This window comes from Anomaloglossus baeobatrachus, chromosome 3 (assembly GCF_048569485.1).
Source record: "Anomaloglossus baeobatrachus isolate aAnoBae1 chromosome 3, aAnoBae1.hap1, whole genome shotgun sequence".
Taxonomy (NCBI): Eukaryota; Metazoa; Chordata; class Amphibia; order Anura; family Aromobatidae; genus Anomaloglossus; species Anomaloglossus baeobatrachus.
Window position 1 is genome coordinate 512165558 of NC_134355.1, and position 15385 is coordinate 512180942.

The 15385-nt window shown below is 41.6% G+C and overlaps 1 protein-coding gene across 3 annotated transcripts in view; it reads left to right on the plus strand.

Moving 5' to 3' along the window:
* Positions 1-15385, plus strand: part of PLCH1 (phospholipase C eta 1) — a 232913-nt gene that overhangs the window by 40883 nt on the left and 176645 nt on the right. Inside the window, exon 1 of one of the 3 annotated variants that reach the window (XM_075340716.1) lies at positions 6749-6994. The exons of 1 other annotated variant lie outside the window; for it this stretch is intronic. In XM_075340716.1, the coding sequence (XP_075196831.1) occupies positions 6913-6994 (82 nt within the window). In that variant the 5' untranslated portion in view covers positions 6749-6912. Of the gene's footprint in view, positions 1-6748; positions 6995-15385 lie in introns of those variants that run through there. One more of the 3 variants, XM_075340718.1, reaches the window with a different exon arrangement.

A 15385-nucleotide genomic window follows, 5' to 3' on the forward strand; every position in this document is an offset into this window, starting at 1 on the left:
CATCTCCCCCTTCCTTAGATGCAGGGGTCCCCTTCCCTTACCTTTCGACACTCATTTAGTACTTCACCGTACCTAGTGTGAAGTACTAAATGAGTGCTGCAGACTGTAGCCATATGCTTTATCTGCACTGGATATCACAATATGGTGGACCCTATTCCAATTTTTTAAAGTTATTTTTATATCACTATAGGGATGCAGCCGGCATGTGTGATTCCAACCAATCACAGACACTGTTACACAGGTTGGGGGTGCAGTCTGACTGCAACCAATCACAGACATTGGGACTGACAATGAGTGGAGGAAGCATTGCAAATGTATGGGAGGTAATAATCTGACCAGGAAGCAGTGGGGCAGCCACATGGGAGACCTGGTAAGTATAACGGTCCTGCTTTCCTGCCCCCCCCACCACTTTCTACCACCATTTTATAGTCAATGTGCGGTTCCCCATAGACTTGTATGGGATTTAGCGACCAGACAGATGTTCGGGTTCAAGTCCGGTCACGAACCAGACTTTTATTTAGAATTCAGCCGGACTCCCCGAATCTGAACATCTGCGGGTTCGCCCTTCTGCACGGCATAGTATTTGGTTTTGACAAAAATGTATTGATACATTTATGTGCAGTTTCCAAGTGCTTTTAGTGCGTTTAAGCAGTGGAAAGGTTGGTACATAAAATGAGAATAATGGGGATAGGGGAAAATATGTGTAACTGGGTTAAAAACTGGCTAAGTGATAGGAAACAAAGGGTGGTTATTAATGGTACGTACTCAGACTGGGTCTCAGTTCATAGTGGGGTACCACAGGGGTCAGTATTGGGCCCACTTCTTTTCAACATATTTATAAATGACCTTGTTGGGGGCATGCGGAGTAGAATTTCAATATTTGCAGATGATACTAAACTCTGCAGGGTAATCAATACAGAGGAGGATAATTTTATATTACAGGGAGATTTATGTAAATTGGAGGATTGGGCTGAGAAGTGGCAATTGAAGTTTAATGTAGATAAATGTAAGGTCATGCACTTGGGTAGAGGAAATAACATTTATGATTATGTACTTAATCGTAGAACACTGGGTAAAACAGACACAGAAAAAGACTTGGGTGTATGGGTGGATGGTAAACTTCACTTTAGTGGACAGTGTCAGGCAGCTTCTGCCAGGGCTAATAAAATAATGGGATGTATTAAAAGAGGTATAAGTGTTCATGAAAAAAATATAGTTCTACCTCTGTACAAGTCACTAGTGCGACCACACTTAGAATACTGTGTACAATTCTGGTCACCGATATATAAGAAGGACATAGCTGAACTGGAGAGGGTGCAGAGAAGAGCCACCAAGATTATTAGAGGAATGGGTGGGCTGCAATACCAAGACAGGTTATTAAACTTGGGGTTATTTAGTTTGGAAAAACGAAGGCTTAGGGGGGATCTAATCACAATGTATAAATATATGAGGGGACAGTACAGAGACCTTTCCAAAGATCTTTTTACACCAAGGCCTGCGACTGGAACACGGGGGCATCCACTACGTCTTGAGGAAAGAAGGTTTAATCATAATCACAGACGAGGATTCTTTACTGTACGAGCAGTGAGACTATGGAACTCTCTGCCGCATGATGTTGTAATGAGTGATTCACTACTAACATTTAAGCAGAGCCTGGACGCCTTTCTTGAAAAATGTAATATTACCAGTTATGTATATTAGATTTTATGACAGGGTATTGATCCAGGGAACTAGTCTGATTGCCGGATGTAGAGTCAGGAAGGAAATTTTTTCCCCATTGGAACTTGTTTGCCACATTGGGGTTTTTTTTTGCCTTCCTCTGGATCAACATGTTAGGCTACAGGTTGAACAAGATGGACTTAGAGTCTCCCTTCAACCTTAAAAACTATGATACTATGATACTATGAAACTCATATGCAGAAAAATCCACTTAAACACTGCCTACTTGCAAGAGAATTTGACATGTTGCAGATTTGAAATACGCACCGCAGATCAGTTGGTGCTTCCTAAATAAAAAGAAGCCCAGTGTGCAGGAGATTTCTATAAATCCCATCTACTTTGGTGGAACTGCATGACACTGCGTCTTTGATGCATTGAAAATACACAATTAAAAAATTGGTGAAAACCAAAACTTGTGTCAGTCTCAAACTTTTTGCCTTAACTGTAGGCCAGGTCTTAAGGCCCCGTCACACTAAGCAACATCGCTAGCAACATCGCTGCTAACGAACAACTTTTGTGACGTTGCTAGCGATGTTGCTGTGTGTGACATCCAGCAACAACCCGGCCCCTGCTGTGAGGTCGTTGGTTGTTGCTGAATGTCCTGGGCCATTTTTTAGTTGTTGCTGTCCCGCTGTGCAGCACAGATCGCTGTGTGTGACAGCAAGACAGCAACAACTAAATGTGCAGGCAGCAGGAGCCGGCTTCTGCGGAGGCTGGTAACCACAGCAAACATCGGGTAACCAAGAAGCCCTGTCCTTGGTTACCCGATATTTACCTTTGTTACCAGCCTCCGCCGCTCTCACTGTCAGTGCCGGCTCCTGCTCTGTGCACATGTAGCTGCAGGACACATCGGGTTAATTAACCCGATGTGTGCTGTAGCTAGGAGAGCAGGGAGCCAGCGCTAAGCATTGTGCGCTGCTCTTTGCTCTGTGCACATTTAGCTGCAGTACACATCGGGTAATTAACCCGATGTGTGCTGTAACTAGGAGAGCAAGGAGCCAGCGCTCAGTGTGCACGTGTAGCTCCGTGCGCTGGTAACCAAGGTAAATATCGGGTTGGTTACCCGATATTTACCTTAGTTACCAAGTGCAGCATCTTCCACGCGGCGCTGGGGGCTGGTCACTGGTTGCTGGTGAACTCACCAGCAACTCGTGTAGCGACGCTCCAGCGATCCCTGCCAGGTCAGGTTGCTGGTGGGATCGCTGGAGCGTCGCAGTGTGACATCTCACCAGCAACCTCCTAGCAACTTACCAGCGATCCCTATCGTTGTTGGGATCGCTGGTAAGTTGCTTAGTGTGACTGGACCTTTGTACTTTAGTACACGGAACCTTTTAATCACATCTTGATTTGAATTTCCAAGGATAAGATAGCGTGGCTTGAATCCAATTTCCTACAACTATTTAGACAGACTTGAGTGAACGGTGTTTAAGATGCAACATTGGCTCTGTTTTTCAATATTTTGTTCCATTTTCTTGCAAGTAGATAGAGGCTTGACAGCTGTTTACCCTATAGCGTTAGCAAAGCAGAACCTTCTCAGCTTGATTATCCATTCATACAGCCAAAAGTATTTTCAAGGCTTTCCTTTCAGTGTAACAAGTCAGTTGCAGAGTGTCAGCTTTATTGAAGATGCACATGAATTAACAATTCTGATCACTCGAATATTCAGCTCTCCTTGTCATCTGCCTTGTGATCATAAAGTAGCTGAGAATAGCTCAGTAGAAGACAGACTAAAGAGTTACAGGATTTCACATTGAACTAGAACCAGATCACTGATGGATCATTGGTTAATTCCTTTCTGCAGCCAGCAGTGAACAGGGAGGAAATAGCCTTAAAAGCGATGTGTGCTGCCGCAGGAACGAGGAACTATATCGCTAGCTGCAGCAGCAGCAATAATCGAGAATAGGGGGGCATGTCCCCAATGAGCGATTTTGAACGTTTTTGCGACGATTCAAAATCGCTCATAGGTGTCACACACAACGACATCGCTAAAGCAACCGGATGTGCGTCACAAATTCCGTGTCCCCAACGAGATTGCTTGAACGATGTCGCAGCATGTAAAGCGGCCTTTAGATTACTGGGTGCAGCCATTCAGATACAATCAGAATTTTTAGATTGAGCCATGTAGCAGTGCTGAGTGAGCTTTCCTGCCCATACAAGGCTCCCTATAGAGATTGTACATTGACAATGAGGTGTCAATCAGAGGAAGGGCAGTGCCGGACTGCCATGTGTGTGACATTGTAGTCTGAGCAATGAAAAGTCCTGATGGATACACAATAGATCGGAATTTGACAAGACAGGCAGCTCTGAATTCTCCCCACTTAACCCTGCAGCATGTGGTCTTCAGCTTACATAGCAAAAACCTGCCGACAGATTCCCTTTAAAGTTAATAACATGATTTATGTGTGGACATTAAAAATGATTGTTGGTCAGCAGCGTGTCGCGTTATGTGGGAAACAATGACCTCCTCTGAACTATCGTGTGCATAACTCCTCCTCATGATCATTGCTTAGGGAAAATGAAATGCTAGGGTCCTTTTATGAGGACAAATAAGCAGCCTATAAAAAGCACAGCTCAACAATGTAGCAAAAAGATATGTGCATATTATGAAAAGTTGTACATGTTGTAATTACTGAGAGGGTTTGGCACAAAAATTCATTTCTATAATTGTCTCCATACAGTTTACTTTGGAGAATTGTGCACCCGACCAACAATATTTTTTAGGCCCACATAAAACATGCAATCAATAGTGAAATGGAATTTGATGTTTGATTCACAGGCACATTTACCCCGAGCAATGATCTGCTCTATGCAATGAACGGTCATACAAATATTTGTTCTGCTGATCATTGTTCCATGTTAAACCCCAAAAGGAACAGTGATCAATTTGATATATCAATGACTGGCATCTGTTATTATACAGTGAAGGCTGTGGATGGTCAGCAGCTTTTATCTGCAGCAATTAGATATCTTAACGTCACGTGAATCTCAACGCTAACATCTCAGGAGTGGGACTGCCAGGGGCTAGCAAACATTTCTGGATTAAGTTACACCACTTTAGTGGAAAAAGTGATGAAATTGACCACCCATATCCTGTCCATATCCCGCCCATAATAGCGCAGTTGCCCCTAACTGGTGTGTAAACACCAAAATTTGCAATATTTTTGTGCTGTTAATGTGTTATGCAAAAATATTGTGACTTCTTAGGCTAGGTTCACATTTCCGTTGTTTTGTATCAGTCACATGCGTCGCTTGACGCATGTGACTGATGCATTGTACAACGGATGACAAAGAACAGAATTCTTTGTCGGACTCTGTTGTGTGCGGGGGGGCGGAGCGAGAGGGGGGCGGGGTTCGGGGTGGGTGGAGCCGAGCGGGGCCGTGGCACTGAGAAGGTCAGTGCCGCGGGGACTGCAGGACAGGTGTGTGTGTGTGTGTGTGTACATGCGGAGTGTGGGAGGGGGCGGAGCCGAGCGGGGAAGTGTCGGGCTCCCTGTACAGCCACGGTAAATATCGGGTAAATGCAAAGCACTTTTTGCTTGGTTACCCGATATTTATCTTGGTTACCAGCATACACCGCTCAGCGCTGGCTCCCTGCACACGTAACCAGTGTAAATATCGGGTAACTAACCAAAGTGCATTGCTTAGTAACCCGATGTGTATCCTGGTTACGGGTGCAAAGAGCCAGAGAGCACATGCGTAGCGAAATCCTACAGATTGCGCTGCCCTAAAAACGTTACATTCTGCGTTGCTCCCACCCGGCGGTCAGTCAAAAAACGACTGACCACGACGCACAGATGCAACACAGGGTGATCAGTCGCAATCCGTTGCTAATAAAAGTCTATGGGGAAAAACTGGATTCCTGCAAAATATTTTGCAGGATACCATAATTTCTCAAGGCGACGGATTGTGACTGAAGCAAAACAGCGGAAGTGTGAACCTAGCCTTAAGATGTTATGTTAACTCCAGATTTCCAGTGTAAGGACCTTGATGAATCAGACCCTTATTATTTTTGGGTAGGAAACTATCTGAATTGCACTTGTCAAATTGGCAATCTTTGACCACTCTTCCTTGCAGTAGCGTTCAAAATCTGTCAGACTTGGAAGACATCTCCTGTGTACAGCCATCTTCAGGTCTTCCATAGATTTTGAATTGGATTCAGGTCTGGGCTTTGGCTGGGATATTGCTTAACTTTGATCATCTTCTGGAGAAGCCATTCTTTTGTTGATTTTTTTAGTATACTTTACTTTAGTATTTAGTATACTTAGGATTGTTTCCATACTAAAAGGTTATGTGCCATGTCTTTTTGAAGAAGGAGCCTTGATGCTCTGAAAGCGTGCTAATATAAATTTTCTGGTTAGCCTATAAAGGTATCACTCCTAAAATACTTTTGTCATTCATAGGGCATTAGTATTTCAATTGATTTTTCTGAAAGTCTTCATAAGGTTGGGACACACTGCTGGTGGTATGTTGGCCCATTCTTCTATGTTTTTCCTGCTCCAAATGCACAATGTATGCACATACCCTTCCATTCTACCGTGGGTATATTCTGGTGTGTTCAGGAATGACCTGCCCCCTAAATGCCATTTTAGGTTTTGCGCACACCCTGAAGTATCACTTGCAGTAATTATTTCTGAATTTAATGCATTCTTAGTTTGATGCCAAAAAAAAAATGAATTATTGATAACCTGTAGAGTTGTGTAATTATTATTCACTACTTGTGCACACTGGAGGATGCATTGGTTCTACATTATGTTAAATGTATTATGGCTGCACATATATAATGATACGAACCTTTTCATCTCCCGTTACAGTTGAATGTTGGCACTTTTACCCTTTTCACATCATGTTAATGACAGCAACGTTTTCACGTCTGTAGACTAGAGACTGCCCCTTGAGTTGCTATCACAGGAATAGTACGTTGGCTGTAAACATGCTCTGTTGGGCTGAAGCATTATCTGTTTTTGTATAGATGAGAAGTGGGTTACATGTAGCCGTCTCCTGATGTTTGGTGGATTAGATGCTTTTTGAGCGTACGGTGACAGCACAGCTTTTGCTCCAGTTTCAGCTTAGTGCATACTGCTCAGCTGTTTAGATTTATTCTGCAATGGGAAGCAGATCTTGTCAGGTGCAATAACGATCATCTGCCTTAACGTGGAAGATCTCGAGCAACATCTGGACTTTTCTTTAGCTCAAATGGCTTCCCTGCTGGCATCTGAGATGTACCATGTGGTTGGAAGTGTAGCCACTTCGCAAAGATTCAGACTGGCACAAATGGGTTAGTACCTGTCCTAAAGTTTCTCCCTGGGTTCCTTGTCTGGGACGATGTATGGAGTGTTGTGGACCGTTCTGTATCCATACCGTTAAAATTTGTTTCATGTCTCATTTTATATCTGGATTGTTTGTTTGTTTGCTTGAAGACTTGAAATTTGACTTCATAGCAAGGAAATATTTTGCTAATAAACAATCATTTCCATTAGCCAAGCAGTGTTTATTTTCTTACCCATCGCCCAAAGCGTTGGCATGTTAGTGCTGTCACATTGTATTACACCATTGCGGCTTTGAGCCCCTTAATTACACATTTAATTATCCAGCTCACGGAGAACCGTGCAATTGTCATTTCCGTTAAAGAATGGGCTGAAGTCATTTGACGTCTTAGACCCATTATAAAGAGAACTTGTTTTTCTTAATGGTTGTGCGTTTGTATGTGAGCTGCGAAAAGTTCCATTTGCAAATAATGAACTTACCCCCAATTCTTGGATCTCGTTATTTAAAATGCATTTTATAATTTATCTGTAGACGTCCGTTTTTCCATGGACTGATAACGAGTGTCTTCTCTGTGCCTTAGCCATCAGCATTCAAGTGATTGTCTTTGAGATGCTGAGGATATTGCTTGGGTCTGTGTGTACTGTCAATAAGACAACACAAAGGCTCATCTCGCGCACATGCTGGTAACATTATGGAGCCTGCAGTGACCTCATTTATGGTGTCTGAAAACCATTATTAATTCTCCTGTAAGGAAAACCCTAATCCTTGCACAGTGTATTTATCCTACCTAGTCCCATTTGCTTCTGTTATGTAATGCACGACCTTAGTTTTGCTGTTTTTACCTCCAGGACTAGGAAACTTGTAGATCTATAGCACTGAATATGATTAAAGTCAAAATATGAATATTGGCTATAAATCCTTTGAGCTTTTTGTCTATTCTACTATAATATGTAATACATTGTATTTACATAGTAATTTATTACAATGACTGCAGCTGAATTCATATATTCGCTGAGCTTGTGTCGGTTAGCGAAAGGTTACATTTCTACTTTGCCTTTAAATTCTTCATGGAGATATATATATATATATATATATATATATATATATATATATATATATATTTATTTTATCTCCATGTAGAATGTGTGTATATATATATATATATATATATATATATATATCTATATATATAAAAATATATATATGTCACGAGAGGTAGCCATATGTATTACTTTTTTACAAACAGAAATAAACAACGTGGCGCTCATTAATGGTATAACTTATTTTTTATTAGATATTATCCATTACATTTTGCAACACATAAATGGAGCACTGTGTGTGGGGAATTACGCAGTGCGTTCCAGGCAATGGCCGGTACATGTATTGCTTATGCTTCATCTGTGAACGGGGCACTTTTATTCCCATATACAATATAGAGTGGCAATTCAGATGCTTGACTGCTGCTCCATTTATTATTGGGGCCATTGGAAAAAGCTGAGTACAGCGCTCAGCAACCACATAGGGAATAAATGGGAACTGCTACTGGACCCCAACAATCAATAAGTGATCGCCTATTTTATTGATAGGTGACAACTTGTATTCAGCGAACAACTCGTTTTAAGGGGTTGTCAGATTTGGCACAAAAGTCTGCAATCACTCTGTGTGACTACAGACTTGTGAGAACTTGCATCACACACAACAACTCTCTGTTGAAATTAGTGAGGCCATTCATATTTAGTCATAATGGGGCATATTTCATAATTGGGGTTACATGACCACTCGCTCCCAGTGTTGGCAGCAGTGAATGCTGACAGTGTGCGCTGTGCTCAATGTGAGGATTCTCAAGTCTGCAGTCATATGAAGTGATTGCATACTTTTGTATGCAATCTGGACAACCACTTTTAAGTCATTCTTATCATTAAAGCCTAAATTACCTAATAACAATGTGGTAGAAAAAAAGAAATGGCCACACATCCAAAATTCATAAGTTGATCTAATTAAATACCTGAACATGAGGTTCTTGGTTTAACATTCTGATCAGACTGTATGAAGCCGACTGCCACGTCACGGCGAACCTCTGAGTGGGTTCCTAACTCTGACGCCTTAATGGTGCGGAACCGTGTGCCAACCATCGCCACAGCGACAATGCACCAGCAGGGCAGGTGACCTGGTGCCCTACAGCACCCATGCTGCAAGGCTGAGTCCCCATGACTTCAGGTCACACCGCCCCACAGACACAAAACCAAAGCAACAATGGCCGCCACACAGCACAAACACCCTGTGAAGGGAGCAGATTAACTCACCTTACACTAGCTCCCAGTATGTGAACTGGGAGCAAAGAAATTACTGTTAATTATTGTGAACTGGGAGCCTAAATTACCTAATGCACAAAATCCATTGTCTTCTTTTTGAAGCAAAAGTGGTCACCACCTTGTGGTGGAAGGTCAACCTGCTCCATACCTGCAAAATATAACCCTTTCAGTGTTTTCAGTTTGCTTTATGCTTTTCACTTACGGTACATGACTCACAAAATGTTAGGGTTATTTGGCTTTCGAGTGAAATCTTAAGATGCACTACCCTTTTTGGGTGAACTTAATGTGACATTCTCTTAACTTTTGAATAAACTTGTCCAACTGTTCAATATTTCACTACTTTTTGTGTAACTTGCTGTTCTCAAGCAAGGCGCTTAATGGCAAAATCCATTAATTTGATCCATGAATCTCCCAATACATTTCAGAGTTCAATTAGAATTGGTATTTAAACAGTCTCCCTCATCATGTTGTTCACATTTTGACGACATGAGACCAAAACGGCACCTAGCAACTGATCAACAGTACCTCACAATTGCAGGGCTTAAAGCAGATTGTTCTCAGACAGAAGTGGCCATTGATCTTAGTGTCACAGCGTGTCATCATCAGGTTGCAACAGAGATACAGAGAGACTAGAAAAGTCACAGAAAGGCATATAGGTGGACGTCCTTTGGCCTCATCCCACACTGATGACCGCTTCATTGTGAACAATGTCGTCGGAACTGGATGATGAATGCCACACAACTACAAGCACATTTAACCCCTTCAACCCAGCTGATTTTCTGTTTTCCATTTTTTTTCCACATCCTTTCTTCCGAGAGCTGTAACTTTTTTTGTCAGTCAATCTTACTATATGAGCTTGTTTTTTGCGGAACAAGTGGTTTACTATAAGGTGTACTTGAAAACGGCAAAATAAATTCCAAATGCGAAAAAAGTGCGATTGCACGATTGTTTTTGAGATATTTTATTCACTGTGTTCACTATATTGTAAAATGTATGTGTCGGTGTGATACCTCAGGTCAGTGTGAATTTGTAGACCCCAAACATGTATAGATTTACTTTTATGTAACTGGTTTTGTAAATGGCGTACGTTTTGCGTCATTTTCTGCGATATGTAGAGCACTCATGTTTCGGTATCTATGGCTCAGTGACAGCTCATTTTTTGCATCTTGAGCGGACGTGTTTAACTGTATCATTTATGCACAGATGTTACATTTTGATCGCCTGTTATTGCATTTTGCGCAAAATTTGCTGCGACCATAAAATGTAATTTTGGCATTTGGAATTTTTTTGTCGCTACGCAATGTACCCATAAGATTATTTGATTTTATATTTTGATAGAATGGTCATTTCTGAACGTGGCAATACCAAAGATGTGTATATTTTTTAACCCTTTAATTTTCAATGGGGGGAAAGGGGGCAGGTGATTTGAACTTTCAGGGGTTTTTTTATTTAATTTACTTTAATTTTTATTTTAATTTTTAACTTTTTTTTAATTTTATTTTACTAGTCCCCTTAGGGGGCTATAAGTATCAGCTATCTGATCGCTGATTCTTTCTTTCCGATCAGAGCAGCACCACTCAAATCGGGAGAAATGTTCATCTGTTGTTAACTGCTTGTTACAGGACCGGAGTCATCTGAGTTACAGGAATCATCACATGGGCAGATGGCGGATCTACTCGTGCCTGCCAGGCACACACATCAGTTGTACAAATCAGCTGACATGTGCGCAGATTTCCGCAGGCTGCCTGCAGTAACCGGTGGGGATTAACACTATGACCGCTATGACGTAATATTACTGCCCGCAGTCGATAAGGGGTTAACGGAGTGAAGAGGCTAAAGTGTCAAATCAGACCATTCAAAACTATTTAGATCAGTGTGTTCTGTGTGCTAGACAATCTGCAAGGGTACCGATCACAACGCCAGGCACAAGCGTCATCGTCTTGCTAGACGAGGGACCAGTGGGTTTCAGTGCTGTTTAGTGATAAAAGTTTATAAACTCTAAGCAGTTTTGAAGACTGTCTACAATGATGGAGACGTCAAGGAGTGCGCTATGCATCAGCCACTGCTGTCACCAGATGAGCCTTTGGTGGTAGTGTGTTACAGTGTGGGCTGGTGTGTCTAGTCAATACAGAACTTCCCTACACTTTGTGGATGGTATAGTGACAAGCCCCTACTACTTGAATAATATCATTAATTCAGTTATTGTGCCCCTGCCTGAACAACACAGGTTTAATTTCATCTATGCTGCAGCTTATTGAAGTCACATCATAGGGAACGGCTGATGGAGATTGAGGTACCTCAAATGGAGTGGCCTGCTCTTCCTCCAGACCTGAATCCCATAGAAAACGTATGGGATCAGTTGCGTTGCTGTTTAAAGGCTCGTAATTCTGTATTCCAGAATCTCAATGACCTGAAGGTCATCCTTCAAGAAGAATGGCATGTCATGCCTCAGCAGGCAATTACTCCACTTGTGATCAGCATGAGACATTGTTGTCAAGCTGTAAGTGATGATCAAGGCCACATGACAAGTTGAGACATTTACATTTTTTGGGGAGTATACCCACCACTGTTGTTTGCTTGTGTTTCAATAAATTGTTTGAGATGAGGAAATCACTATTCAGTGCTAAATTTCACCAAAAAGCCAAATATTCCTAACTTTTTGTGAGTAGTGTATGTGATTAATTGTAGATCCTTTACCTGTACGAATAGCATTCATAATACAAATGTAGTAGTCACTAAAGTGGGCTTTACACACTGCGATATCTGTCCCGATATCGCTAGTGTGGATACCCGCCCCCATCTGTTGTGCGACACGGGCAAATCGCTGCCCGTGCCGCACAACATCGCCCAGACCCGTCACACATACCTGCCCAGCGACGTCGCTGTGACCAGCGAACCGCCTCCTTTCTAAGGGGGCGGTCCATGCGGCGTCACAGCGACGTCACTGAGCGGCCGCCCAATAGAAGCGGAGGGGCGGAGATGAGCGTGAAGTAACATCCCGCCCACCTCCTTCCTTCCGCATTGTTGTTGGGAGGCAGATAAGGAGAGCTTCCTCGTTCCTGCGGTGTCACACGGAGCGATGTGTGCTGCCGCAGGAACGAGGAACAACCTCGTTACTGCTGCAGTAACGATTTTTGAAAATGGACCCCCATGTCACCGATGAGCGATTTTGCACGTTTTTGCAACGATGCAAAATCGCTCATAGGTGTCACACGCAACGGCATCGCTAATGCGGCCGGATGTGCGTCACCAATTCCGTTACCCCAACGAGTTCGCATTAGCGATGTCGTAGCGTGTAAAGCCCCCTTAAAGCGTAGACATATGTAGTTTTACAATTTATGAATTGTTGCATAATGTGAATAGTGCTGACTAAACAATAGTGTATTTTTGCTAAAGTGAAGTAACAATATAACCTTGTCCACTTTTAACATTCCCTGTTGGAATCGATTGTGCTAACCAAGTTATACGTGAGCTCCTTGAGCGTCTCCTAACAAGCTGATCTGATTGTGGCTTTGTCTATAGGAAATTAATGCTTGCCTATCAGCTGTTTCTTTTAGCTTTAAATCTTATTTAATATATTTTATAAATAGCCTTCACAATGATAGAATCCATTGGACTGTTTAAAATAAAATGCAAATCTTCCATCTTTTTTATTTATTTATTTTTATTTAATTGAATAATTCATATTGTTTAAACTTACAAGCCCTCTCTATGGTACTATGTAGTTTACTAAAGGGAAAAGATTTTTTATCAATAATTCCTCCTTTTAATGAAAAATTCCCTCTATCACTATTACTGCTACAAAGGTGCTGTCCATTTTTTTCCTCAAATGTCACACTGACCCATTGAGTTTAATTAATCCATATACACATCAGGTTTAACAACAAGGTGCCATGGACTCAGAACAGGTCTATTTTCATCTATTTTCCAGATCAGACTAGGTCATTAATGTCTATGATCCGTGAGAAACGGATGAAACTATTAAAACACACTTTATACTTTAGACTTTATCCGCCTTTCATCTGTGTTTTTAGCTAATACAACGTGTTGAGTCAATGGATAAAAAAGATCAGGAAGGCTACTTCTTCTGGGAAAAAAAAGGAATGATTAAAAAAAATGAATGCAACTAGGATATCACCTGAGAAAAAAAATTCTGTTAGTTTCTTTCAAATAATAATAGTGATGAGCGAGCACTGCCATGCTCGGGTGCTCGGTACTCATTAAGAGCAGTTGGATGCTCGAATGGGCGCACCTCGTGTACTGGTCAACAATGGGGGACTCGAACATTTTTCCAGGAAATCTTTTGGCAAAATGCTTGAGTCCCCACATTATACTAGGGTGCTCGAGTTGCGCCCATTCCAGCATCCAACTACTCTTACCAGGTAGAGAGCACCCAAGCATGGCAGTGGTCGTTCATTACTAAATAGAAATACTTAGACTGATGTGTCAATACAGTTTTACCCATGCTGTGAATGGTTCTCAATATATCATTTCAAATACCGAGATTTCATAGAAGTCTCACTGAATTTGGCAGAAAATCTCATGTTCATTAAATTGCTGCTGTTCAAATAAACTACAAAAATAATCAAACTGGACAGTGAAAACTGACCACACTACCAAAATACCCACACATCTGACAAAGATATATAAAGTCCAATTAAGGATTGGCTGTAGAAAAAACATATTTTCCCAAACTACCCATAGCAAATTGGCATATGTTCATTCTACTGTCCCATGGCAATCCTAGCTTTTTCGGAATATAATTTATTAGTAAATTGAAAAGTATTTTATGACTGAAATACAGCATATCCATACAAATTCTATCTATTCAGGGCTCATGTGCATATTTTTCAGAAAATCCTGCTTGGGTGCTCTCATCATGCATGATTTGAGTATATAGGCTTTCAATATCTTTTGAATGCATTGTAGATAACGCTTGCCACTTCAGTTCTTTGAGAGCTGAAAGGAAATATCTAGTGTCTTATAGATGTGACTGAACTTGTCTAGCTTTGCGTCCTCTTCCCGTTTCCTCTTTTCTCTACATAGACTTCTATAGGCAGCATCAACGGCAAATCTGGGACTTAAATTCAGCCATGGTATTTAAAAGCACACAGGCGTAGCTAATGTGTAATTACTTGCAAATGCACATTTTACAGAATATAAACTAAAGTTGTGATTGCTCTTGCACATATCTGTAACAAAGAGCTCTATAGTCTATATTACAGGCAGTCAAGCCATAGGAAAGCACATGCTGCCCTTGCATTCTTGCTTCACTACATTTGGATATTAGAAATTTGGCCCTGAGTGCCTTGGGGAGCAATTCAAATTGACTATTTTATTATAATTAGAAAATACTTGGCTTTCTTTTTTTCTGGTTAATACGATGTGCAGGGGTACACTTTTACAGTTACAAAATGACTCCTTGCATAAAGCCTCAAAAAGGGCAAACACTCAAGGAGCATAACTGTAGTGGGTTCAGGACTCGCAGAAGCACCTGGAACTTTGGGGTCCTTGGCCCATTTGAGAAGGCTATTATGAAGCCTCCATTTTCACTCACGTGCTACAACCCTATGCCCCATCTTTGTCACACAAACCACTTTCTTCTCTCTTACACACTGACTTTCTCTCACTCCCTCCATGCCTGCACAGACCACTCATCATGTCCCCCTACATCAAAGACTGACTATATATTTCCCTTTATTTACTGACTGCTCATCTGTCTCTTCATCATGTCAACCAAATTTCCACATCTTCTGCTACCATCCTCAAAATTGCCCCCTTACTATACACTTCATACTCAACAAACTCCTTAACGCCTGCCTTTATATAGAAGCACATCCTAACCTCACCACGCTCCTTATGGCCTCCAAAACTCTCAACTATTCATTCACAAAGATCATTTTACCACCAAATCTGCATTTATCAGTTTTACAAATGTGTAATCTATAGACATGAAAACACATATCACAAGACTAATTTTATGCTTTCTCTGCAATGTTTACAGCGTTTTTACTAGAGATGAGAGACTCGTGAAGGTTGGGGTTCTGCGTGTTCAGCCAGAGTTTAGATAAAGTTCTGTTCTGGACCTG